The following is a 26,229-nucleotide window of genomic DNA, read 5'->3' on the forward strand; positions in this document are numbered from 1 at the left end:
TATAACCTCTGTACTAGATTGCAAGAACATTTCAAGTGACAAAATCAATACAGAGAGTTGAGAGACCTATTTGAATAGAACTCTCTTTTAGAATAAGAATAAAGAGGTGAAGAATATTGCTGTCACCCAACAGATGGCTAAGAGCACATTTTCAGAACCTCATAAACATCCACCAGGCATGGCAGTTCCTCTTCCCTTTCCATAAACCCTACCTTGGGTCATTTCAAACCTTCCAGTGGCTCCTCCCACACTGTCCACCTCCTCTTTCCCACTCTAAGATGCTATAGTGATCGGTGTATGCTTACATAGGCTCAGAGGTCCATTTTCCTCCTTTTTCTGAGATAATTTTTATTGCAAGTAATATCTGATGAAAACGACTATTTTTCCTTCAGATACTCTTCACATATTCATTTTTTATAAGCCGTAAGATCCTTATGCTAATATTTCTACTATTTTTCTAACATTTTGTTAAACTAGTTTTGAGTTGTAAGTATATGAACTTGTTAACTGAAACATTGTCAAAAGCTTACATTTAAAAAAAATTGTTCTTTAAGTTAAACTTTGGATCCTAACCCAAACTGATACAAATTAGTGACGTTTGTTCTTCAGCAAGCACTTGTAGCCGACTTTCAAAGAATAAATAAGCTACATGAAAGTGTTTATGACAACCTAAGAAAATCGTATTTCATGTTCTTTTAATTTAAAATGTACTGCAAAACAAAGCCCTTCTTTCCTTAAATTTCCATTGTTGCTTAGGTAACAATTCCAATTATTTTTTAAATCTGTTGGCCCCAAATGTTTTCTGAAATGTTTGACAAATATGTCATTTGGTAAAAAAAAATTCTCTCTCTATTTTTTTTTTGTCCACAGAAACTGCCCCATTCTTCTCCAACACTTATTTTCCACATCTATAACATGGAGATAAATAAATCCACCTTCCAAGATTACCAAGTTAGCTATGAGAGTCCTCTAAAAATGATAATGCATTAAACGTTGGGTAATACTGAAATAAATATTGAACAATAGCCAGTAAAGAGTCCTTACACAAGGTACTGTGTTCACAAATGCTTAACCCCTTTATTTAAAGTAGTCATACTGTTGTTGACAGAAAATGTGTCAATCCTAGTCTCCTACTGAATTTATACAATCTCTTCATTTAAACAATTGTGATACTTTCAATCTTTTTTCTTCTAGAATGTGGAAAACATATTATTAAGTATACCTGCCTGGGTATCAGCACCGTGTGTTTTTCTGCTCCCTGGGAACCTTGTAATTCTGTCATGATAGCACTTCTCATACCTCCTATCTCCTCCACTAGACCCATCATGGAGCCTGATTTACCAAGAGAAGTAGGGTTTGCTACCAGTTCTTAAATTTCACCCACAGGAATGGTATTCACGGATACACAAATGAAAATTCACCACATAAAATACTCCTTTTTTTTTTTTAGAAACTTGATACTGAAGAAATTAGCAGCTTTATGAGAAAAAATATTTCAAAGCTTGCAGGACCCACTAAAAATATTTTAACTTTTCTCTGTGTGTATGATAATTTATTTCTTTAATAATGTAGTTTTAGTAAGTTATCCCAAGTATAAGCCACTTATCCATGGATTTCCCATTTAGAAAAATAATTTTAAACCGTTATATCCCAAAATGTATCCCAAGGGAAAGACGTTCTAGAAAAAAAAAAAAAAGGCTCTGTAGCCCAATAAATATGTGAATGCCACAATCTATATTCACCTTCTTATAAATTCAAAATGGCCCTTGGCATCTATGGTCAATAACTTCTTCATAGGTATATGGGTGTTGTACTACTCATTCAATTTCCTCTCTGTTTAAAACATTTTATAACTTAAAAAAAATCTGTATCTCTCTTTTTAACTGGATTTCCCCATGCTGTTTAACCAGAGTCCATTTCTCCTCCATCTAGATTATCTCCCAATAGTAGAAGTGAGTATTTACAAGAGTTTAGAAGTAAACTTTGGGCTCTGCATCCCCATCTACCCAAAGAACAGTGAGTTCTTCACCAAACAAAAGCACAACAGGTCACAGACACCAGTGCAGAGGAGGAGGATGGAAAGGGCGAATTCACACCTCAGGGGTTCTCAGCCACATGCAAGTTAGAGGTGAAAGGGGACATCACTGTATTTCCATCGCAGGCTTCAACGACACACATAGACACATAATTCAACGTGCGTGGTTAGCCTTTTCCCGCCTGTAAGGCTACTAGCCAGGTTTTTTCCAATATAAGAGCTATAGATCTGAACAGACTGATGAGCCTGAGAGCTAGAATGTTTCTTTCCTCTTCGCACAAGTAGATAAATGACTCACAGCTTCCTGAGATGAAAGGGAAGATTCAAGCTCACCACTGATACAATGGAACACCCCAGAGTTCAGATGAATGAAGTCACTTCAGGAGGCAGCTCTCTGAAATACCTTGGTGGTGTGGAACAAGCAGGCAGCTGTAACAGTCAAAATAACTGCAGGATTTTGAAGCCTTGAACAAAGTTTTACAAAAGATTCTTTTCTGGAACCATAAAGGAGATAAATTGCCATCCATGTCTAAGTTCAGGAGGTCTGTGGGCCATATTTAATAACAATAGGCAGTGACAGAACCATATTATACCAATTTTATTTGATAACACTGAAGCACTGAGACATCAAGTTACTTGATAAGGCCATGCAACTAGCAAGTGGAGAAGCCAGAATTTGAACCCAGGGCCTGTTACCTCACATCTTGATTTACACAGAAACAGTGGGGAGGGGGGCAGATAGAGGAATCATCTGCTTTGACTCAACCATGGTCCCTCCCATCTTACTAACAAGCCCACTACACAAGTCATATTAATGGACTAAAATTATCCTGTCTGTAGGTTTTATTAAATGATATTTCAAGGCACATTGCCTTTAAAAATTGGATTTAATTTAAAATGTTGGAGCACTTCTTTTTTTCCTCTAGTGGTAACCCTTGCAAAATAATAGTACAATATTATAATCAGGAAATTGACATTGATATAATCTACCAACCTTATTCAGATGTTTCCAGTTTTACGTGTATTCACTTGTGTATGTGTGCAAGTGCATATGTATTTAGTTCTATGCAATTTTATCATATGCAGGTATGTGTATCCACCACCACAGGCAAAATACAGAATACTTCCATCACCACAAGGAGAGACCAGCCATCCCCAATTAGTTCCCATCAGTGAGGCTTTACTTTCGCTCAGCCTTCCATTATGACAAGAATGTAAGGAAAGCAAGTGTGTCACTGGAAATTGTCATGTGTAGCACGGAGACTATACACTCTTAGTCCTCATGGAGCCACGAACAGGCAGAACCCTTTTAATTTTTTGCACCTCAAGGCTCCACGGTCTTCTGCAAGATGAGATCCCCTCTTGTATGTTACTGCAAAGTTCTTACCCTAAAATTACAGACTCTCCTTCAAAACTCTAGAGTCCAGCCTATTTCCCCTATGTATAAATTATAACACTGGGTTTTCCAAATAGTATCTTCAATGAAGTGTGAGAACTTAATCACTCTAATTCCACTACACGAATCTCAGAGTTATAGTCCTTCCCACTTCATCCAGTAAATGAGAGCAACAGAAGTTATTTGCCAGATTTGGTGATCTAAACTCATCCTTTGACTAGCTATTCAGGAATGACCTCCTGGCCAGCCCATATAATCTTCTTCATATAGACTGGCTACAAATGTTTTAGGATATATATCAAAATTACATCCCAAACTGTGGTAGCCAAGCAAGGTCTCTGGGCAGATGTAACCTTGATCTTGGGGATAAAGAGGAAAAGGGGCTTTGAACTTCTTTATCGACAACCTGGCAGGGATTTGCCAGGCTGTAGGCTCCCCAGAAGTGGAAGTCGGCCTTACTGACTGCTGTTTCCCACATGCATATCAGGAACATGGCAAGTAATGGCCCATAATAAACATCTCCTGAGGGAATGACCAGAAATATGGACAGCAAACCCAAAGAAAATAATTCTTTTTTTTTTTTTTTTTTTTTTTTTTCGGTACGCAGGCCTCCCACTGTTGTGGCCTCTCCCATTGCGGAGCACAGGCTCCGGACGCACAGGCTCAGCGGCCATGACTCACAGGCCCAGCCGCTCCACGGCATGTGGGATCTTCCCAGACTGGGGCATGAACCCGTGTCCCCTGCATCGGCAGGCGGACTCTCAACCACTGCGCCACCAGGGAAGCCCAGAAAATCATTCTTATTTCAGAGATTCGACTAGGCTGGAAGGTTGGCTATAAGGGTCTCTTAAGTGTTCTCAAATATTTCAGAAAGTCTAATGGAAACTGTGCATTTACCTTAATAGAGATGGGATAGGACAATTAAAGGTCAAGTTTCCTCAGCTTTAGCAGACATTGTATCAAGCCATGGTACAAGACTGGTTGCTGTGTGCAGACCAGAAGTTCTGACTGTGCACACTGTAGTGGGCAGGGAAAGGCTCCCACTCCTCTGAAGACAGGGTAATGTGACCAGGACACGTTTACCAATGAATAGGCTCCGGGGGCTCTCAGAGGTCAAGGACATCCCTCACTAAGCTCCTCCTCTCCAAGCTCAGGTGAGGGGATTCCAGGCAGGGCTGACTTCTCGCTCTTCCTCCTTTTCTAACCCTTGTGCTATGGGGCACCGCAGGCTCAACCAGCAGTCAAATCTGGTGGAGGAGGAGAGGCCCTAGTTAAGGGCTGAGTATAAACTACGTCTTCCAGGCCAGTCTACCAGGCACACCAAGCCAGAGATGAAGGGAACTCGGTTCACAATGAAATGGGGCTCATTGGCCATTTTCTACCATCCTCTGAGCACATGTGTCCCTTGGGAACTGCACAGGGACGGGGACTGACCTGGACAGGATTCACAGAGGGTCCTGCCCACCTCCCACAGCCGGAAATGAGACCACCTCTCCCTGAGGTACTTTAAGAGGGAAGAGCATTCCAAAAATAGAAGTTGATAAGCAGTGAGTGGTAGATCACGTCAGGAAACTGTGATTTCTCTCACCACAACTCTTAACGGAGCGAACTAACTGCAGATCATTCCAGGCACAAAGCACTAACCCAGCAAGGAGGGCGAGAACTTGGGGTTTGGCAGACCAGGGTGCTAATCCTGGTCCCACCTAAGTTGCTAAGCAGCCCTAGCCAGACAAGGCGTTTCACCTTCCCTGGTCCCAGGTGTACTGAGCAGTCGAAAGAGGGTGTTGGGTTACCAGATAATCTCTGTTTCCCTTCCAAGTCTGGCAGTCGACAGTTCAGTGAATGACAACTTTGCCTGGTATCAGAAGCACATGCCTTCCCCTCGAGCCAACGCAGACCATTTGCAACACACATACTTATCAGCAAACTGGAATTCAGTGCTTGCTGCACTGGTCCCTGCCAAAGGCTTCTTAAAGCCATCTGATAGCCCAGAGACAGTCTAATAGATGTGCTAACCACCCCAAAGAGCTGGTACACATGAAAGAGATTCCTCTCCGTTAATATTTATTAACCACTGAAGGTGGGCACTTTGACATATATTATCTCACTTAAAAACCTTTCTTCTGGGCTTCCCTGGTGGCGCAGTGGTTGAGAGTCTGCCTGCTGATGCAGGGGACACGGGTTCGTGCCCCGGCCCAGGAACATCCCACATGCCGCGGAGCAGCTGGGCCCGTGAGCCATGGCCGGCTGAGCCTGCGCGTCCGGAGCCTGTGCTCCGCAACGGGAGAGGCCACAACAGTGAGAGGCCCGCGTGCCGCAAAAAAAAACAAAAAACAAAAAAAACCACCTTTCTTCCCTTGTTCTTCTCTGGTGGCGCAGTGGTTAAGAATCCGCCTGCCAATGCAGGGGACATGGGTTCGAGCCCTGGTCCAGGAAAATCTCACATGCCGCATGGAGCAACTAAGCCTGTGCACCACAGCTACTGAGCCCATGAGCCACAACTACTGAAGCCTGGGTGCCTAGAGCCCACGCTCCACAACACGAGAGCCACTGCAATGAGAAGCCCGCACACCGCAAAGAAGAGTAGCCCCCGCTCACCGAAACCAGAGAAAGCCTGCGCGCAGCAACGAAGACCCAATGCAGCCAAAATAAATAAATGTATTTTAAAAATTAAAAAAAAAAACTTTCTCCCCGGTTTTCCAATAGATGAACTCTTGATAGAACTAATAGCGGTCTTTCAGGTCTAGGTTTCTCCTAACCTTATTATGACACTACATTATCAATCCCTTCAGACTCTCCGGCTCTTGTCCATAACTAATACACGGCATCGCAGAACACAGTCCTGAGCCTAGTTATCTCAGCCTCCTACTGTTTTGCCTTCACTGAGTAGCAACTTATTTTAGAATCCTTCCTCCATTTGACAGTGTCCTTGTATTTTATTTATTTATTTTTAAATTTATTACTAAGCTCTGGTTGGAGATACTATTTACCTGGTGTTCCTCATTCAAGGGCCCAGGAGGCTATTTTTTTTGTTTTTTTGGGGGGTGTGGAATCTTACCACCGCCCATAAATATGTAAGCTTCTTCGATCAGAAATTGAAAACTGTGTAATACCAAGTTTGTCTTCTTGTCTCATTTAAAGCCCAAATTAGCAGCCATTACAGTAATCAAGCATCTCAGATACTTAGTAGCATCTATTCCTCTATTTCCTCAGCCTTCCCAAATACTCCTGGATATAAATGGGCATAAACATCACAAATAAATAGAGGGAGATTAAAAGCACAGGCTATCGATGTGAACCAGGGCTCTGCTTGTGACCATGAAGCCTCAGGTGTGCTAATTCACATCCAAGTCAGTACACTCAGCTGGAGAATCCTGATTCCCAAATCATAATTTCTCAGAAGATCCTCCTTCATAGAAAGCATTTATTTAGTGCAGTTCTTGGCTTATAAGTATTCAGCAAATATTCATTCATATTAACATCACCTTGGAACCCAAGTTGTCCTGCATTTCATTCCCATTCTTTCAATGACTTTATTGATTCCTCTTTGTTTTCTCCAATCCACTGACCCCTGACTTTTTTACCAGCCCATGGCTCCTTCCTGCCCTTACTTTTCTTAGATCCCATAGTCCATCATTACAGTCACAGCAGTGCCAACTTCGTCAACAGTGTGTTCTCTCTCTTGTCATTGCTCACCCACCTGGCTAAAGTGCATCTCTGCTGAATCCAGCTCTCTGCTTTGTCTCCAAGAGACAGTGAAGTGTAAGGCCTAATGGTCCTAGCTCTGGAGTGAGACTGCCCAGGGCTCAAAATCTTGCTTTGCCACCTAACACCTGTGTATCTTTAAGTAAACTGCTTATCACTTCAGTAAAATGAGGATGATATAATAATGCCTGACTCAGGGATATGTAATGAAGTTTAAATGAGACTGTACACTTAGACTTGCACTAGCATAGGAATTAAATAGCTTAATAAACATCAGCTAGCATTCTGTTTGTTACTATCACTCTATGCTTGAGCCAATGGAATGAAGGTGGGGAAAATCACATACCCAGACAGACTGCTTATACTGTACAAGTAGAACCACAAACATCAGATGGGCCCTTGACACTGTCTAGCAACTCTATTTGACTTCCCTGGTACACTTGCCCTCCCGCTCTCCCACAACACTACCTCCTGGCTTTAGCTCTTATCCCAAATCTCTTTTGCTCTCAGCTGATGGCCTTCCCTCCTGCTGCAGGGGGAAAACAGAAGCCATCAGGTGAATACTACTTCATCTGACCACCGTCCAATATACAACTACCCACATGTGGACTTACTTTCTTTACCTTCTCCCTAATTCAATGGAAGGAGGGTCTTTGCTTCTGTCAAAGACCAATCCCTATACTTGGCTTCCAGGTCCCCTGCCCTGTGACTTTTCTAAGGACCTTCCTCCTGAACTCATCCCTCTTTTCTCTGCATCTTCAGTTCCTCCCCAAGGTAACCCTCGATGATTCTCACCTCTTGGTATTCATGCCCTTGCATATCTCCCCCACCTTAAGTGTGGGTGGAACCCATGATTCACTTCTAACCAATAGAATATGGCAAAGATGATGGAGTACTGCTCCTGTGATTACAGTGCCTTATATGAGTCTCCATCTTGCCAGCAGACAGGGGCTAAGATTCTCCTTGCTGACTTGATGAAGTAAGAGGCCATGTTGAGGAAACCATGTAATAAAGTACTGCAGGAGTAGAGGTGGGGTGGGGGAGAGGGGCTGGGGGAGAGGGGCTCTAGGAGCTGAGGGCAGCCTACAGGTAACAGGCAGCAAGAAGCTGGATCCTCACACCTACAGATGCAAGGGAATGAATTCTGCTAACAACCTGAATTCTTCCCCAGTCAAGCCTCCCAAAGAGACCACAGCCCACCCAACATTTTGACTGCAGCCCTGTGAGACTCATCAGCAGACCCAGCCAAGCCTGGCCCTGACTCCTAACCCACATATACCGGGAGAATGGTTGTGAGCCAAAAAGTTTGTGGTACTTTGTTACACAGCAACAGAAAACAAATACACTTCCTACACACACAACAGATCATTCCCAACATGCTGTAGTCACTACATTAGAGTCTACAGTATCCTATCTTTAAAAAAATCTAAACCATATGCTCTCTCCCCCTTCTCTCTATTCTCCTTTCCAACAAGAGAGTTTTTTTTTTTTTTTTTTTTTTTTCGGTACGCGGGCCTCTCACTGTTGTGGCTTCTCCCGTTGCGGAGCACAGGCTCCGGACGCACAGGCTCAGCGGCCATGGCTCATGGGCCCAGCCGCTCCACGGCATGTGGGATCTTCCCAGACCGGGGCACGAACCCGCGTCCCCTGCATCGGCAGGCAGACTCTCAACCACTGCGCCACCAGGGAAGCCCCCAACAAGAGAGTTTTTCACTATGTCCTTTGCCTCTACTCACTGCTCAGCCCACTTGGGTCGCATCCCCGACTTCACATTCTTTGGTTACAGATACCCATATGTTCCATATTATCGAATCCAAATGAACATGTCTCTGTCCTTATCTTACTCATATCCCAGTGGTATTCAACACAGTTCATCACTCCCTACTTTTGGAACTAAATGGACTTTCCATTTTCTAGTTTTCCTTTGACATGTTTGGCTGCTGCTTCTCTATCGTCTTTGCCGGCTTCTCCTCCCACACCCAAACTTCAACAGTGCTGTGCCCCAGAGTCTGGCCCAAGGCTGTCCTCTGGCCTGCTGCACTCTCTTTCTCATCCCCAGCTTTAAATGACATCAACACATCTCCCAAATTTCTCTCTCTAGCTGTGGCCTCTCCTCTCAGCTCCACACCTTACAGCCATCCGCCTACTTGAAGTTTCCATGCCGGTGTCTACGCGACATCTTGGACTTAACATGCCCCAAACAGAAGACTTGATTTTTCTCTTTGCAAAAATCTGTTGTTCTCCCAGTTTTCCCAATCTCAGCAAATGGCACATTTGGCCAACCTTTACACTGGGGCCTCATCTTGCATTCCCTTCTTTCTGTCACCCTCCCCCCGCCACATAATCCATCAGCAAGTTATTGCAGGTGGATCTTCACAATCGATCCTGAATTTGTTCCCTCCTCTCTAACTCCACTCCTAGTCCAAAGTGCCCTCGCCTCTCATGTGGACTTCAACGATCGCCATCTAACTGGACCCCTGCTCCTCCCTGCTGTCCTCTATACTCCACACAGCATGACCTTATTAAAAATACAAACCATTTTGTATGTTTAAAACTTTCCAAAGACTTCTTACTCTACTTTAAAAAGGTCCACCAGGCTCTATGTCGCTGGCCTTTACCTGCCTCCCTGACATACCAGGCGCTCTGTCGCTGGCCTTTACCTGCCTCCCTGACATATCTCCAGCAAGTTCCAGCCATAGTCATCCTCTTCTCCCTCTTCCCACCTCAAGACTTTTGCAACTGTTATTCTGGAAAGATCTTCCCAAGTTGCACGTCTCAAATCTCAGATCAAATGTCCCCTCCTCAGAGAGGCCTTCTCCCTACAAGCTGTCTCCTTCCTCCTAGACACTGAGATATCGTTATCTCCCTCATGGCATGCATCACAATCTCAAGCGCCATGCTTATTTATTTGTCTGTTTGGTTGCTTGTTGCTCTGGCTTCTCTTGCTGGATGTGGGCATCTGGAAGGTGCTTACTGCTGTGTTCTAGAATAGTTCCTGGCACATATTAGGTGCTTGATAAATATGTGAATAAATGAATGCCTAAATATATATAAGATATTGACATTAATATATGCATTAGAATAAGATGATACTATTTTATTCATCAGAAATACCTCTTCAGATGCAGTGTCAAGACGGCTTTAAAGCAGTAAAAGATTACAAAAATTATACCTCAAACTACTCAATATATAAATTCCTGAAAAGTTATGGGCAAACCACAACAATATAAAATGAAGCCCCTTTTGAAAGAATTAAGCAGAAATTTGCTCGGAAATGTGAAAAATCTTTTTTGATAGTGTGAATGATCACACCCTAGTTCTTTTATTTTTATAGATTTGATTTCTTTTTCCTACATTGAGTTTGCTTTGAGCACGGACCATAAATTATAATCAATTTTTCTATCACAAACTGTGCAACCACTGTCCAAGCCACAAGACATCTTTTCAGTATTTCTGAACAAAAATGCTAAGGAGTCACTACTCTTGTTCCTTAATGTCACTGATGTCATGTGATTTAATTCCAAACCCAGCTATATCCTGTAGCCATACAATGCGGGCTTTTTATTAGACCACGGTAATGATGGTGGTCATGGTCTGGATTCCAACAAGCAACTGTCAAAAACTATCATCCCAAATGACTACTTGCTGAAAATTTCTCACTCCCAGAGCTGGTATTTCCAGGGTGGTCTAGGAAAGAAATCTGTGCCCAAGTCTACTCTGGGGCTATTCTAAATGCTGATGTTTAACATTTCTTTGGAACTGCAGTTTCATGCTTTGAGGAGCTGACTTTTTTCTACAAGCCCCTGAACATTTTTTTTTCATAGTCTCTAACTAGTAAGCTCATTTGTTTATGTGTTTTTCTTCCTGAAATACCAATATCTTCTGAAAACTCCTATCAATAGTTTTATCCAGTTGATTTTAAGCACCACTCTTCAGAAAAATCACTCACTCCACTGCTTCCCACTTGCTGCCCTCAAAACTTCTTAGCAACATACACTGTGCAAGAACCTCAACGTGGTTTGCTTTGGCCAATCACATGCCTGAAAGCCCAGCCAGTCAGTTGTGTAATAATAAAGCCCTTATCTCCTGAAGATACACAAACGGAAAGATCTCTCGGTGCTTCAGTACACAAGGGCCTTTGCTTGAAATCTCAGCAGAAACTCACATCTATTTTAAATGGCAAATTCCCCCCACTTTCTCTGGTTTCCTATTTTTTTCCCCATTTTCTATGTTGAGGAGGGGGGAAAAACCCCAGTGCTAAACAATGTCGAGTTTTAAGCCGCGGGTGCGGGGTGGGCGGGGCGGCATTGCCAAAAGCTGCCAGCAAAATGCATGTATACACCGGGACTTGGTTTTTTGCTGTTCTGGGTTTACCGGTTCCCTCACAGGCGCTTTTGACGGAAACTCATCCACAATTGTTCTTGGAGGCAGGAGGGGTTGAGAGATTGACAAGAGAAGCTGTTTGCTAGTTCCTATGAGCTTGTCGAGTCCTCAGAGTAAGGGGAAGGGGGCCACTCGTGCTTCCTCGGGGAGGACTACAACCTCACTGCCTCCCTACCTCGCCCGTCCCCACCGGGCGCAGACCGGCGCCTACCTCGTCCCATCGCCAAGTTCCCCGCCTCGCTCGGGAGAAGCGTCCTTTGCCCGCACCCACATCAGACAGCACGCCCGCCTCGGCCTTGGAGGAAAGTGGGAGCGGCGGCCCGGTGAAGGTGCTGGGGCCCGAGCGGTGAGCTCATCAGCCCCCTAGCTCTACCCGCGCGGCCGCCCAGGCCGCCGGACACACCCCTCCCGTCCCGGCCTCTGCGGTTCCCGGTACCGGCCTCATCCCGCTCCGCGCCGGGCCCCCGGGCCCGTCCCCTCACCGCGCAGGAGGGTCCCGCGCGCGCTAGTCCCCGCAACCCGCACGCACCTTCAATGCTCCCCGGCCCGGGCCCTTGGGGAGCTGGCGGCCGGGGCCGAGGGCCACGAAGCGCTCCTCGCCGTCCTCGTCGTCGTCGTCGCCGTCCACCACCTCGACGACCACCTCCTCGTCCTCGTCTTCCTCGTCGTCATCCTCCTCCTCCGCGCCCCCTCGGGGCTTCGCCTGCACCCGCCCGAGCCCCCTCCGCCGCCTGCTCCCGCCCTCTTCGTCCTCGTCTTCCTCCCCCAGAAGCAGCAGCACCGGAGACGAGGCGGCGGCGGCCCCGGCGGCCCGAGGGGGGCCGGTCCCGGCGCTGCGCGGCGGCGGCAGTGGCGGCCTCCAGTTCTCCGGGGCCGGGGCTGGGGCCGGCGCCGGGGCCGGGGCCGGGGCGGGGGGCGGCAGCCCGGGCAGCGCGCCTTCCCGGGTGGGCGCGGGGCCTGGCGGCTGCAGCGCGGCGTTCCCCCGGCGGCTGCCCAGGCTGGAGCGCTTGGCTAGACGCCGCGCCTGCATGCCTGACCGCGGGCTGCCTGCCGCCGCGCCGAGCCGGAGTTTGTCACCTCCCCCCTCGTCCTCCTCCTCCTCCTCTTCCTCCCCGGGCGGCCGCTGTGGTCGCAGGCGCCCGGGGCGCGGGGCTGCGGGGGGCTGCGGGGGCCGCCTCCCCGGGCCGCCGGCTGCCACTGGCTGCAGAAGCGCGGGCGCCGCCTTCGCTGGACCGGCCCGTGGGGACGCCGGCGGCCGGCGGCTACGGCGGGGCGGCGCGGCGGCCGCGGGCGGGGGTGGGTGTGAGCGAGCGGCGCGCTGCCGCCGCCGCCGCCGTCGCCGCCGCCCCGGAGCCGCGGGCCGCGCTTCGCTCCATGCGGCCGGCGATCGGGCCCGCGCGCTCCGGGCCTACAGCTGCCGTGCCCCGGCGCGAGCTGTTTGTGTTGTGTATTTTCCACTACCGCCCCCCTCTTCGCGAGCCATTCCTCGCAGCCCTCCGGTCGCCCCGCGCAGACAAAACCCGGACTGGATTTATTTTTCCATCCCACAGCCTCCGAAAATCGGGTGCTTCCGAACGGTCGGCCCAGCCGCGAGGGCCCACGCTAACCCGTGGCTGCTTATCCCCTTTGGACGGAGGAGGATCGACTTGGCTGGAAGTAGGGTTGGCGGTCAACGTCAGACTTTTGAAGGAAGAGATTTGCCGCAAGTCATTTAATGGTCTCTGCCGGGCAAGGCGACTACTCTTGAGCTTATATGAAATCGGGGAAGGTGTACCAACCCGAGATTTGGCGTTAATTCCTAACCTGAATCATCAGACTCCTTTGGATTGTTGAGGTACTGTTTCAGGACATTGCCCGCCAATCTCTCCGTCTCCTTGAACACACCATTCTAGGCCCTTCCTATTGAGCTCTCTTGGCGCTGTGCTAAGTCTTGCAGCTTTTATTTCTGCATTTTTACCTTGAGTGCCTGATTATAAGGCTAAATTTCAAGAAGCCTTCGGTTCTCACCATTCAATGTGTAGACTGCTGGCACTGTCTGGGCCTTTGGAGAAACAAACCGGGGCGAGGGTTCAAGATTACTTGAGTTTATTATTGTAAAAATTAATACGAAGTAAGATCAAGTGTGGAAACCAAACACATAACCGGTTCGCCACATAACTAATGGCACTGTCACTTTCTAAGGATTTTTAGGTGTGACAAAGAAAAGTCATTTGCTACTGTTTGGGGTTAGGCTGTATGGTAAGCCGTGTCCTTTACATTCAAATCGTAAGCCAAATTCCACCTCTGTAGCTGAGAGCTGGGGAGGATCTCACTCACCACACATTCTGGCAGGTGCCTCCATGAGGCCAGTGTAAAAAGATGACCTCACCCTCAGCTCCCTTTCATGGTAATTACTGTAAGAGATTTAACATCATGTGCCCTGTTAGACACTTGAAGGCAGCTCATTAAATGCTCACTTATGATGTCTTCCAACTGTTGAACATTTCCAGTGGGATGAGGACAAAAATTCTAAAATGAACTTTTTCTTCTTCCTGAATCAGAGTAGCTTCCTGATAGGCCTATTTCAAGTAACGACACTCTCATTATAATCATTCAGGCCCAAAATAGCGGTATCATGTTCACTCCCTTCTCTACCTTATTCCTAGAGGCAGTTGCCCACAAGTCCAATCCATTGATCTTTCTGAAATGCCTCTTGAATCCACGCCTTCCTTTCCATTCCCAAAGCTCCTACAGAATTTCATGACCACAAAAGTGAAAGTTTCTAACAAGCTTTCTACACCCAGTTTCTCAAGAACACACCCTGCCCTGACCCCCTCCAACCATCAGCACTGGATTCACCTTCCCCAAACTTCATTCAGATCAAGGCATTTTCCGGCTGAACTTTTCATTTGTCAACATTTCACTGGAGAATTCAGAGAGAGAAAAGAAAATGGTTTGAGCATTTTAAGAGATGGTTGTGTTTGATCAAAGCATGGAACAGCAGAGGTCAGCCAAGAAGTAAACTAATCAGTATCAGTGAGTGTGTGTGAAGAATGAAGGTCACTGAAATGATTTCATTTCCATTGCAAGAAATTTACCTTGGTCCATTCAAGGGATGATTTTAGAAAAAGGCAGCAGGGTCTTTCTCTGACCAGGAAGAATAAAGATCAGAGGCAAGGGGTTGGCTGATAGGTACAGGGAGGCTGGTGGAGAAGAAAGAAGGTGAGACAAGTGGGCTAATGGTTAAACACGTGGTCTCAGGAGCCAGAGTACCTGGGTCTGAATCCCGGTTCTGGATTTACCAGCTATATGCCTTTACTCACCCTCTCTGTGCCTCAGTTTCCTCATCTGTAAAATGTGGATAATAGTAGAACCTTCCTAATAGTAAAGTTGTTTTGTAGGATAATGAGTTAATATGTGTAATCATCTTAGAAGAGTGCCTGGAACAAGGAAGATCTATATAAGGGCTTGTTACATTAAATGTATTGATGGTGGTGTATAAACAAGGTATTTTGGGGGTGCTGTCAAAGAATAACAAGGTAGCTCTCTTTTAGCAAGCTCAGAACTGTCAGTGACTACAAGAACCTGCATTTAAAGCCCAACTACATCTTATCAAGGGGCTATGGGCAGGCCAAAGGTAAGCTTTTTATGTCTAAAACTGTCATAGATGATGGAAAGTAAGTGTTTTCCTGAAAACTGAGAGGAAAGACAGAGGAGTGAAATGAGTTCCTGATTGGTGTTTGTGGTTTAGTGGAAGAGGTACTAATTTACACCATTGTACTTTCTTTCAAAGTTGCTACATGTACTTTGAAATCAACTTGTTCTTTCTCTCAGGCCACCTCAGTGGAGCCCACACACATCCATTCCCTGGCTTCACTGGGCCCAAGACGCTGCCCTCTGAGCAGGAGAAAAAGACTGACCTCGATATTGGGACCACTAAGTTAAGGCTAATGTCACAAAAGAGGTTTGCTGCAAGCTGGGCGTTGAGAGAAGAGAAGGATCTAGATGGGCAGGGAGACCAGTATTATCCAGGCAAATTCAGGCCACTGCAGACCAACCTCATGAAATCAGAGCACGTATAGCAAGAAATAAACTCCAATTATCTGATTCATCAGGAATCAAGAAATATGTCAGGGCTTCCCTGGTGGCGCAGTGGTTGAGAGTCCGCCTGCCGATGCAGGGGACGCGGGTTCGTACCCTGGTCCGAGAAGATCCCACATGCCGCGGAGCGGCTGGGCCCGTGAGCCATGGCTGCTGAGCCTGCGCCTCCGGAGCCTGTGCTCCGCAACGGGAGAGGCCACAACAGTGAGAGGCCCGTGTACCAAAAAAAAAAAAAAAGAAATATGTCATTACATGGGCTCATGGAGCACTGCTCATGGCATTCATGGCTCAGAAGTCAAGAAATGTCTCGTGATGCCAGGCACAGGAGGAGGAGCCGGTGCTGTTTCCCTGTCCTCTGTTCCCCAAACATAACATATTTTTACTTCTAGTACCGGGAACAATTGTCACTGAGGATGAGGTGTGCCTCTAAGTCATGGGACACAGAAGGCACGTCTTCCAGAGAATCTGGTTTAACATCATTTAAAACACGCCACCATTCATTCAATATGTATTTATTGAGCCCTGCTAAATGCCAGGCATTGTTCTTGACAGTGGTGTGCAGCAGCGAACAAAATAACCCTCACTGGGGGGAGAGCAGACAACCACCAAAGACTATAAGTGAACTCTGTGATCGCATAGATGCCATAAGCGCTATAGAGGAAAATTAAGCAGAAGAGGGGGTAGAGAGTGCTGGAAGTTTAATATAAAGAAGTAAATATTTATATTTAATGTTTATTTAATATATTTAATTTCTTATTTGTAACTTATTATATTTATTGATAATGATCTGTAATTAAATTTATTAAAATTTATTATGTATTTCTCGAATATATAATATTTCATATTATATTTAATATAAATAAATATATTAAAACAAACCTAAGAACAGTACGGATCATAATGTAAAAGTTGACTGAAGGGCTTCCCTGGTGGCGCAGTGGTCGAGAGTCCGCCTGCCGATGAAAAGACACGGGTTCGTGCCCCAGTCCGGGAAGATCCCACATGCCGCGGAGCGGCTGGGCCCGTGAGCCATGGCCGCTGAGCCTGCACGTCCGGAGCCTGTGCTCCTCAACGGGAGAGGCCACAGCAGTGAGAGGCCCGCGTACTGCAAAAAAAAAAAAAAGGTGATTGAAACTTGCAGCAGCGGGCTGTTTCAAGCATTACAATGAACTCTATCTTTTTCCCTTGGATAGGATCAATTCTCTGCATCCTGCATGCTTTGGCTGAACAGTTTGAGAAGCACTGATGAGGAAGACAGAGGATGGGCTTTGAAATAAAGGCCACCGCACAACCATAGAGCAACTGCCTGCCTCGTGCCTGGTTTCTTCTGATCCTAAATGATTCTTAAACCTTTGAATTCTGAGCCCCAAAGATACCCAAAGCATTTTTTTTTACATGTACTAAGAAATTGTACAAAGAAAATAAGGCTCAATTTAACATTTTGTTCAATTTTTTAAAAATTCAAGAGTCAGAAAAAGAATAATCACACTCCCCAAATCATCAAGGATAACCATAACCAGGGCAGAAATATAACAAATGTCTACCCTCCCACAAGAGCTCATTTATGTCCTTGAGAACCTTAAATAGATGGATTCCTTGAGAGTGGCAGCTCCTTTCAAAAATTATTTTAAAACTAAAAGTAAAAATTTGCCCTTTAAACAAGTTATAAAAGTAAGATTAAGTTAGCTTTTCCACACTTCTGGGAAACTTAAAAAAATGATTTCAGATGATGACTGTCATCCCACCGTATGAAAAATAGATTAAGGTTTAGAGAATCACTCAGCTATTACACCCTTCAGGCTGAAAGCCTGTGTAAGTCAAGCATAAACCTCCACCCAGATAAATGTTTCTTCCATGAGCAATTAACTCAAACCCTTTTTAACAACACAATGTACCTTCTACACAGTTCTTTAAAATAGCTCCCAGAGACATGGATTTGTTTTCAATTTATTATTATTATTTTTTTTAGTGAGCATAAAACTGATAGAATTACTTCTTTTTTATGTGACACATTTGCTATTTTGGGGCGGTGTGTGTGTGTGTGTGTGTGTGTGTGTGTGTGTGTGTGTGTGTAGACGAGAGAGAGATTTTGTTTGTTTCCTGATCATTTTATTCATCTCATATTGGCACTTGAAAGGCAAGGGAAAGAACACTGGACTGGGATCCCAGAGACTTGGGTTTGAATCCGGATCTGAGGATCACTTGCCATATGAATAGTTAAGTCCCCCTGCTTGGGTTTGAATCCGGATCTGAGGATTACTTGCCATATGAATAGTTAAGTCCCCTAATCTTTTTTTTTTTTTTTTTTTTGAGGTACGCGAGCCTCTCACTGTTGTGGCATCTCCTGTTGCGGAGCACAGGCTCCGGACGCACAGGCTCAGCGGCCATGGCCCATGGGCCCAGCCGCTCCGCGGCATGTGGGATCTTCCCGGACCGGGGCACGAACCCATGTCCCCTGCATCGGCAGGCGGACTCTCAACCACTGTGCCACCAGGGAAGCCCCAGTCCCCTAATCTTGGCAGGGTTCACAACTCTAAGATGAATGAGGTGTAGTCTTGAAGGTCTTTCGACATTTGAGATCCATTATGTCAGATATGGACCCGAAGTATGATTTAAGTTTGAGATTAAGCCAAATGCTCATTATTAAAATCCACAAATGGAGTCTAACATGTATACCTACAAATGTATGTAGGATCTCATATAGACATCCCCTCTAACCCAATGTGACATACTGTATCTTAGGACTGCCATCTCTGTTCCTATCAACCTCACCCTTAATTTCATTGGCCCTCTCTGCTTTTCTGGGAATGCAAAATTATGAAACTGTGCCAACATTTGCTACCATCTTATTTTACTAGTTATCTCTTTGGTGATAAGTTGCCCTAATGACTACAAACCAAGTAGTTGCTATTTTGTATTATTTGTATGAACATCTCTTTCTATAAACTGAGGATTGCCTCCACCCAAGATGTATATTTACTTCCTACTAATGGTATTTTCATATCTCTGAAGTTTTGCTCTCATCTTTCTTTTCCTATCGCTTTTTTTCATCTAAGATCCTTCTGGTACAAGGAACTGAAATCCCCACTCACCCAAAATAAAAAAGGAGGGAAGGGATTTATCAGTTTGGATAACTCAACCACAGATGGGCCTCAGTTTGGGGAAAATTAGATTCAGGGCTTATGTGATGTGTGGTCCTCTATCTTTCTCTGTGTGTGTGTGTGTGTGTGTGTGTGTGTGTCTGTGTGTATGTGTGACTTGTTTCATTATCTGGTCAGCTAGACCCAAGTCATAGGCATCTCTGGCCATACACCTATCAGCCTTGTGACCAGGAGCAGAGGAGTTCTTTGTTGCCTGCAGTAGTTAAAGAAATCCCTGCAAAGGACCCTGGATGGCCCTCTGGGTTATGAGTCCGTGTCTGTGGCCAAGGGTGGAGTGCTGTGATTGGCAGCCTTCACCAAACCACATGGTTAAAGGGAAGAAGGATGGTTACTGTCCTGGGCAGAAAAAGAACATAAAAGGCCACCATGTCTTATAAATATAACCAATATTATCTAAAATCTGAAACGTAAAAATGAGTCAAAGGAAAAAAAACACATCTAATCTAATCTCCCTACCAAAAGACAACTACTGATATTGTTTTGGTATTTTAAAAAAATTTTTCTTTCCATGTTTTTTTTTGTTTTGTTTTTCCACCTGGTTTTATAATTTAAGCTTTTGCTCACATATGGCAATATAACTTGTAGATGGATTGTGAGCTAGTAGGAAAAAATAAATTGTGAAAATATTACAAGAAAATGTGGATGAATATTTTTATAAACCCTGGGGAATGACAGCCATTATAAACAGGATGTCAAGTCAGAGCCGTAGCAAAAGGCTGATAAATTTGACCACAAAAGAAAAAAACCTTTAAACTCTATGGCAAAAGTACCATTAAAGAGTTTTAAAAGGCAAAAGATGGTAGGTTTTCGACACAAAATCAAGGATTAATATACAGCCAAGTACAAATAATTCAGTTTTATTAAAACAATTAAATATAATATTCACCTATCAGACTGGTAGAAATGTTAAATCTTTGATAATATTCAGTGTGACTGACAGTATGGAGAAATGGGGCCTCATGGATACTGTTACAGTATTTACCATAATTCTAAAATGCACTTACCATTGGAAACCAGTGATTTCACTTCTAGCTGTGGACCCTAGAGAAATATTGGTACATGAGCACAAAGGAGCACAGAGAGGGTCCTTGTTACGGCACTGGTTTTAATAGCAGAATATTGAAAGCAGTGTAAATACTCATCAGAAGGAGAATGGTTTAAAAAGAAGCCTTTGACAACAAGGGAACCACTATGCAGCAGCTAAAAAAAGTGAGGGAGATCTCTCTGTACTAAAAGGGAAGAGGCTCAAAGTTTTAAATGGAAAAGGCAAGATGTAAAATTATATTTATACATGATCTCATTTGTGTTTAAAGCAAAATGCCACAAAGTATAATGTACACTCTACATAGTGTGATTTCAGATGGAAAAGTAGATAGATAGATGGGAAAGTGACTGAAAGTTACCTCCCAACCCTGGGAGAGGTGAACGGGATTGAGGGAAGAGGTAAAGGAGGCCTCCTACTTTCTGTATTTTTGGCTTTTTAATAAACTTGAATTTGTGTTCAAATATTATATAGGTCACTTTAAAATAAAGAGTAAAAACTCTTCATAGCATGATTTTTACTACAGAATATTCTGTCCAGCTGTTGTGCTATGATTTCACCATGTTTTGCTATTTTCAACAGGGCACTGCCAACTTTTGTACAGAAAACATTATACATCTTCTGGATTCCTTCCTTAGGATCAGAGCCAGAAGTGGAATCAGTGGTCCCAGGGTATGCACATTTTTTGGATACATTTCACTAGATGGTTTTCCAAAGGAGTTACCGAAATTGACATTCTGACAACCATGGGAAAGTGGCCGATTTTCTGCACTCTCCCTCGCTTTGATCATATCATATCTCATTCTTTCCATCTTTCCCTCTCTTTGCTACTTTGATAAATGTTCCATCAAATCTCATTTTGTTTTAATTTCTTCCTTTGATCATTAACAAAGTATTTCCCCATGTGTTCAAGTTTTATTTCCCCTTCTGCAAATTCTTTTCTTATCCTTTGCCCATATTCCTACAAGAGTCTGGGTCCTCTCCACTGGTATAAGTGCTCCACATTAAAAGTCCTCTTGTCATAGTTTTTGCAGATACTTCCCTAGCTTTGCTCTTTCTCTTTGAATTTCCTCATGTATTCTTCCCCAAAGCTTTAGATGTATCTATGGGCCTTCCTTTTTCTTTCTTTGCTGATTTTATTTACAAATTCCTATCACTGTTTTCCCCTGAGGTTTGTACTAATAACCTCTGCTAGACTTCATCCTTTGTCATTTTCCTTCAATTCTTTTTATTTATTTATTTACTTTTGCTGCAAGGCTTCATTTCAATTTTGTTTATATGTTATCCAACATACTAATTTGCGTATACTACAGAATGTGCTAATTGCTTATTCTCAAAATTAAGTTTTCAAATTTGGTCTCATTTACTTAGTATTGATTACATGCATTCCTGTCTGTATTTTAGTTAATAACTCTTGGTTAATCCTTCATTTTAATAGAATTTTTTTTTTTTTTTTTGCGGTACGCAGTCTTCTCACTGTTGTGGCCTCTCCCGATGCGGAGCACAGGCTCCGGATGCGCAGGCCCAGCAGCCATGGCTCACGGGCCCAGCTGCTCCACGGCATGTGGGATCTTCCCGGACCGGGGCACGAACCCGTGTCCCCTGCATCAGCAAGCGGACTCTCAATCACTGCGCCACCAGGGAAGCCCTATTAGAAATATTTTTTTAAGTTTAAATAATTATCATCTAAACAATAATATCTCTAATAAGTAATGTTTTTAAAAATACTAAACTTAACCTCTTTAAAGTATTTAACATTAATATAAACGTGAGCATACAAATGGTTCATCTGCTAGCACATTCTGTAAAAACGGAATTGGTCTATATCTGCGCTGTCCAATATGGTAGCCACTAGCCACATGTAGCTATGGAGCACTTGAAATGTGGCTAGTACAAATGAAAAACTAAATTTTAAATTGCATTTAATTTTCATTAAGTTTAAATAGCCGCATGTAGCTAGTGGCTATGGGATTGGATAGTGCAGGCTCAGACCGTTCAAGGGTCATTTTCTACTTTACAGATCTATTTTTAGGTGAATGTGACTGAGCTAATTAAGGAAACAAATTACACTCATGAAACTTTGCTGCAAGTCTAAAATCCAAACTGTGTTTTCTCATCTACTTACCTAATTTTAAAAACCTAATGCTTTTGAATTATTAGCTTATATTTAACAATTCTAATTTATTACTTTCATCAGGCTTCCAATTAGGCTATTTTCAGGTTAAAGGGTTGTGAGATATCAAAAGCACCTAATGTATCCCCTCTGCTTCCAGAATTATTTTTACCTACACCATTTTAGTTCCTATGTATGTTATTTTATTCTCAAGCTATTCCAAGGAAAGAAGTGCCTGAATTAACCCCAGTAACCTATTATAAGAGTCTTGAGGGCTTCCCTGGTGGCGCAGTGGTTGAGAGTCCGCCTGCCGATGCAGGGGATACGGGTTTGTGCCCCAGTCTGGGAAGATCTCACGTGCCGCGGAGCGGCTGGGCCTGTGAGCCATGGCTGCTGAGCCTGCGCGTCCGGAGCCTGTGCTCCGCAAAGGGAGAGGCCACAACAGTGAGAGGCCCGTGTACTGCAAAAAAAAAAATAATAATAATGATCTTTACTAGTTTTAAAATCTTTTCCTATGGGTTTTCAATACAGAGTCTCGGTCATGATGCCATAGTCATTTCACCCAAGTTGTTTCAGGAGGTTTTTTTTTTTCACTACTTCTATATTATTCTACTGTTAGTGATACTGTTTTCTTGATAGCTTTAAACACCTCTCTCCCATTCTCACTTCATGTTCAATTTCTTGTTCTCCATGACCTCTGTATTCCTTTTAATACCTTGAAAATCATCACTCATTCCCTATCTTCTAGAATCTAAAATCAGATATCACCCTGAGTATATGAGCTGTCACCTTTTAGAAGAGCATTCAGCTTGTGTTACTTAGGACTATAGATATTCCTGGCCGGGATTAGCTACATAATTTGTGGAGCCCAATGAAAGATAACTATGCAGGGCTCCTTGCTCAAAATGACCATAAAGTTCAAGACAGACAGCAGAGCATTAAACCAAACGTGGGATCTTCTAAGCATGGGGCCCTGGGTGACAGTCGGCAAGCGCATGAAGTGAGCCCCATTTCCAGGTTTGTCCTGTGACACTGGGAGGGGTGGCTACAATACACTTATGGTTTCTTCCACTTCCTGTTCTCCAGTTTCTTCTCTTTCCTTGGAGAGGGAGAATTCTGCGTTAGGAACTGAAAGCTATCTTGTGCTTGGGCCTGTGGGAGATTCAGAACCTAGCTGTTCTAGGAGGACTTGGGAGCTTGTTGGGGACACTGAAGAATTTTTGAGAAGAGGAGGAATGCGGTTCAATGTGCATGTTTGGAAGGTTATTCTGGCAGCAGCCCAGAACATAAACTGGAAGGGAATGGTCGTAGAGGCAGGGAGTTCTGCCTTAGTCCAGTGAGAAACAAAGACAGTTTGAACTAAAGCAGCAACAGAGGGTAAAGTGAGGAGAAGGTAGCTTTAAGAAACACACAAAACAGAAATCAACAAAACCTCTTGACCAATAGGATTGGTCAACACGAGAGAAGAAGGAACAAAGAAAAGTTGTTTGTTTCCAACTCATGGGACTAGGCTGAGCCTAGTGAGAGTCACAGTGGGTAGGGGAGCAGAGGGAAGCTGGCTTAGGGGGGAAGATAGTACCATTTGGGGAAATGTTGAGTTTGAGGTGCTCATGGGCATCCAGGGCAAGTTGTGTGATCACTTTTTGGGTATATTGACTTAGGAGCTGTGCTGGTCCTTGGCCAATTTGCCATTGGATCCATTCCTCACTCGTCCTCCAATTTGCTCTTATTGTAGGTTGTCGATCTCTGCAAGCTGTTTCTCTCAGACACTCTTTGCAGGGGCGGCTAACTGGGTTTAGCCAAAGAGAGGCATTGATGGGAGATTAGAGAGAAGAAGGCAGAAGCCAGGAAATGCCTCCCCCGTCTCTGCTCTAGGGGTGTCCTCCCGCTGGGCTCATCTCCTCCAAGGCTCCAGTTGCCCCACATAGACCAGTGGCTCCAGTTTTCACCAGATCACTAGAACCATTGGCCACGGTATGGCCCCACCTCTTCCTGTCATCCTTCCAGCCTAGGGGGTAGCAGCTTCCAGTCACTACTTTCTGGGTTGTCTCAACAACTCTTGTTTGTTTGCTCAGCCCTTCCATCACCTGGGGGGGGGGGATGAAATTTCTTACATACTAAAATTTAGAGTGTTTTCTCTTTCCCTGCTTGCATCCTGCCTGGTACAGGACTCATTAGCATATGTAGATGTTTGCTAATGTAATTGAACATGTTTTGAGATGGCAGATGAGGACTGAAAATTGCCAATTGAGTTTGGTAAGAAGTTGGTGATATTAACAAGAGCATTTTTCAGGGGACTCCTAAAAATGAAAGTCAGATTGCAGTGGATTTAAAAAATGGCTGAGAATTAAGGAAGTCATTAGTGTACATTTCAGGTTTTTATTGTTTTCTAGAAATTTAACTCTTAAAGGAAGGAGGGAAGGAGATAGGATAAAGAGGATTTTTTGAAGATGAGAAAGACTTGGATATGATTAAAATAAAATAGAAAAGAAATAGGAATTAAGAGGAGTAACTGAAGACAAAAGACCCTAAGAGCCCAGTGGATAAATGGACTGCATTGGTAGAGGGTTACTTATTTGTCTCATATGAGAGAAAGAACCTCAAGAATGATAGAGATTGCAGATATTTTTGTAGGTAGGAGGCCAGATAAGAATTTGATTTAGTTCAAACCCAAGGGCTTCTATTTTCCCTGTGCTGGTGGGTTTCCAAAGAGTGGTGGAAATCAGCACTGGTCCCTCAGGAGAACGGGAGAAATAGCAGATACAGGTCAGGGTCAAGTCATGGCATGTGGCAGGAGCAGCTGAAATTGGCTCCCACAAATGGTGTTTCCACTGTTGAACTGTGGGAAGTTCTCCAGTTTCTCTCAGAGCTGGTGTAAGAGTGAAGAAGGCAAACACATTTGACATGTGCTGTGGTTCTCCATTGACTGGCAGCATTACCTGGAAACCTATTAGATGCAAAATCTTAAGCTATGCCCTAGACCTAATGAATCAGAAAATCTGGAGGCAGGGTTTAAGAAGCCCTCCAGGTGATTCTGATACACTCTAAGGTCTGAGAACCACTGCCTAGACCATGGCCACCACGGTGCGATCTGCAGACAAGCAACTAATTTGAAATGCAGAATCTTAGCTTTCCTGCCCCCAGAATTAGAATCTGGGTTTTAACAAGATCCCCAGGTAGTTTGTAAGCATGTTTGGTTAAGAAGCACTGAACTTGGAAGTTTATGCTCTCAAGGGGTATTTATAGATTAGCCAGTGGAGTTTAAACTAAGGGGTGGCTTTTAATGGAGTAATTTCAGCTTCAGTTTAGATGGCAGGGGATATGTCACATTTGGAGGCTAAGAACCCTGCCTGACACCATATACCCACACATTTCAAATGACACCACATAGTACACGTTCTGTCTCCTGCCATGGATTACACCTGAGACCAAGATTTGAAAATATGAAACCAAATCGAACCATATGCAGCCATGAAGGCCAATTCTTTAAAAAAGGTTATTGAGTGTCTTCTGTGTGTGCCAAGGTCTTTGCTGGACTCTGAGATGCCCAGACCATTACCCAGTTACTGTACTCAGGAGCTCCCAGTCTAACGGAGGACACAGCCACGGGATCACGGGATTACAGTGCCTCTGGTAAAGACATAAGCATAGTCTACAAGGGTATTTGGGGATGATGCAGAAGGAGGAAGCCAGTCTGGGCAGGGTAGGTCAGAGAAGCCTTGTGGAATGCGGTCCGGCCGGAGCCAAGTGTTACAAGGTGAGTGGGGATCCACCAGATGATGAAGTGTCAGGAAGGACATCCCAGGGAGAGGCAGCATGGAGGCAGAGGCACAGGGACAGCACAGAAAATTCCAGAACTCCACCAGGGGATGGGAATACATGTATGGCAATGCCAGGACACATCTCATTAAAATAACTGTTCTTTTTGACGTTTCCCCTCCAAAGTCTATGTCGTCTTACTTTTGAGCACAGCTCTTTCTGTGCAGGCTTGGGGCTCAGCTGCCTGATGGGAGCCTTCAGCAGTGGAAGCAGCACTGCCTTCAATCACTTCACACAAGGACCAACGGTCCAGAGGGGCGAAATCAAGACGTGTCAGATGGTCTGCGGAGGAGCCCCTCCATCGCCACATCCTCTCCTCTTCTCAACCCGGGAACCATGATTTCGGTGCCACAGAGAAATGTGAATACTCATATCTGGAAACATTTGACAGTCTCTTTTCTCCACTCAGTGTGGCTAAGGGCACCCTAGTGTGTACCCAGGTGAGGGAATGGGTTCCTCCATAGACCATTTTCTCCTACATCCCAGCTTCATCTT

General features: G+C 44.6%; 1 protein-coding gene across 2 annotated transcripts in view; it reads right to left on the minus strand.

Annotated features, from left to right (window-relative positions):
• The window catches only part of ZNF704 (zinc finger protein 704), a 217,127-nt gene extending 204,432 nt beyond the window's left edge, over positions 1-12,695 (minus strand). For both annotated transcript variants that reach the window (XM_060115851.1, XM_060115852.1), the window contains exon 1: positions 12,049-12,695. In XM_060115851.1, the coding sequence (XP_059971834.1) occupies positions 12,049-12,549 (501 nt within the window). In that variant the 5' untranslated portion in view covers positions 12,550-12,695. The remainder of the gene's footprint in view (positions 1-12,048) is intronic.
• Positions 12,696-26,229: the final 13,534 nt, after the last annotated feature.

Source organism: Mesoplodon densirostris, chromosome 13 (genome assembly GCF_025265405.1).
Source record: "Mesoplodon densirostris isolate mMesDen1 chromosome 13, mMesDen1 primary haplotype, whole genome shotgun sequence".
Lineage (NCBI taxonomy): Eukaryota > Metazoa > Chordata > Mammalia > Artiodactyla > Ziphiidae > Mesoplodon > Mesoplodon densirostris.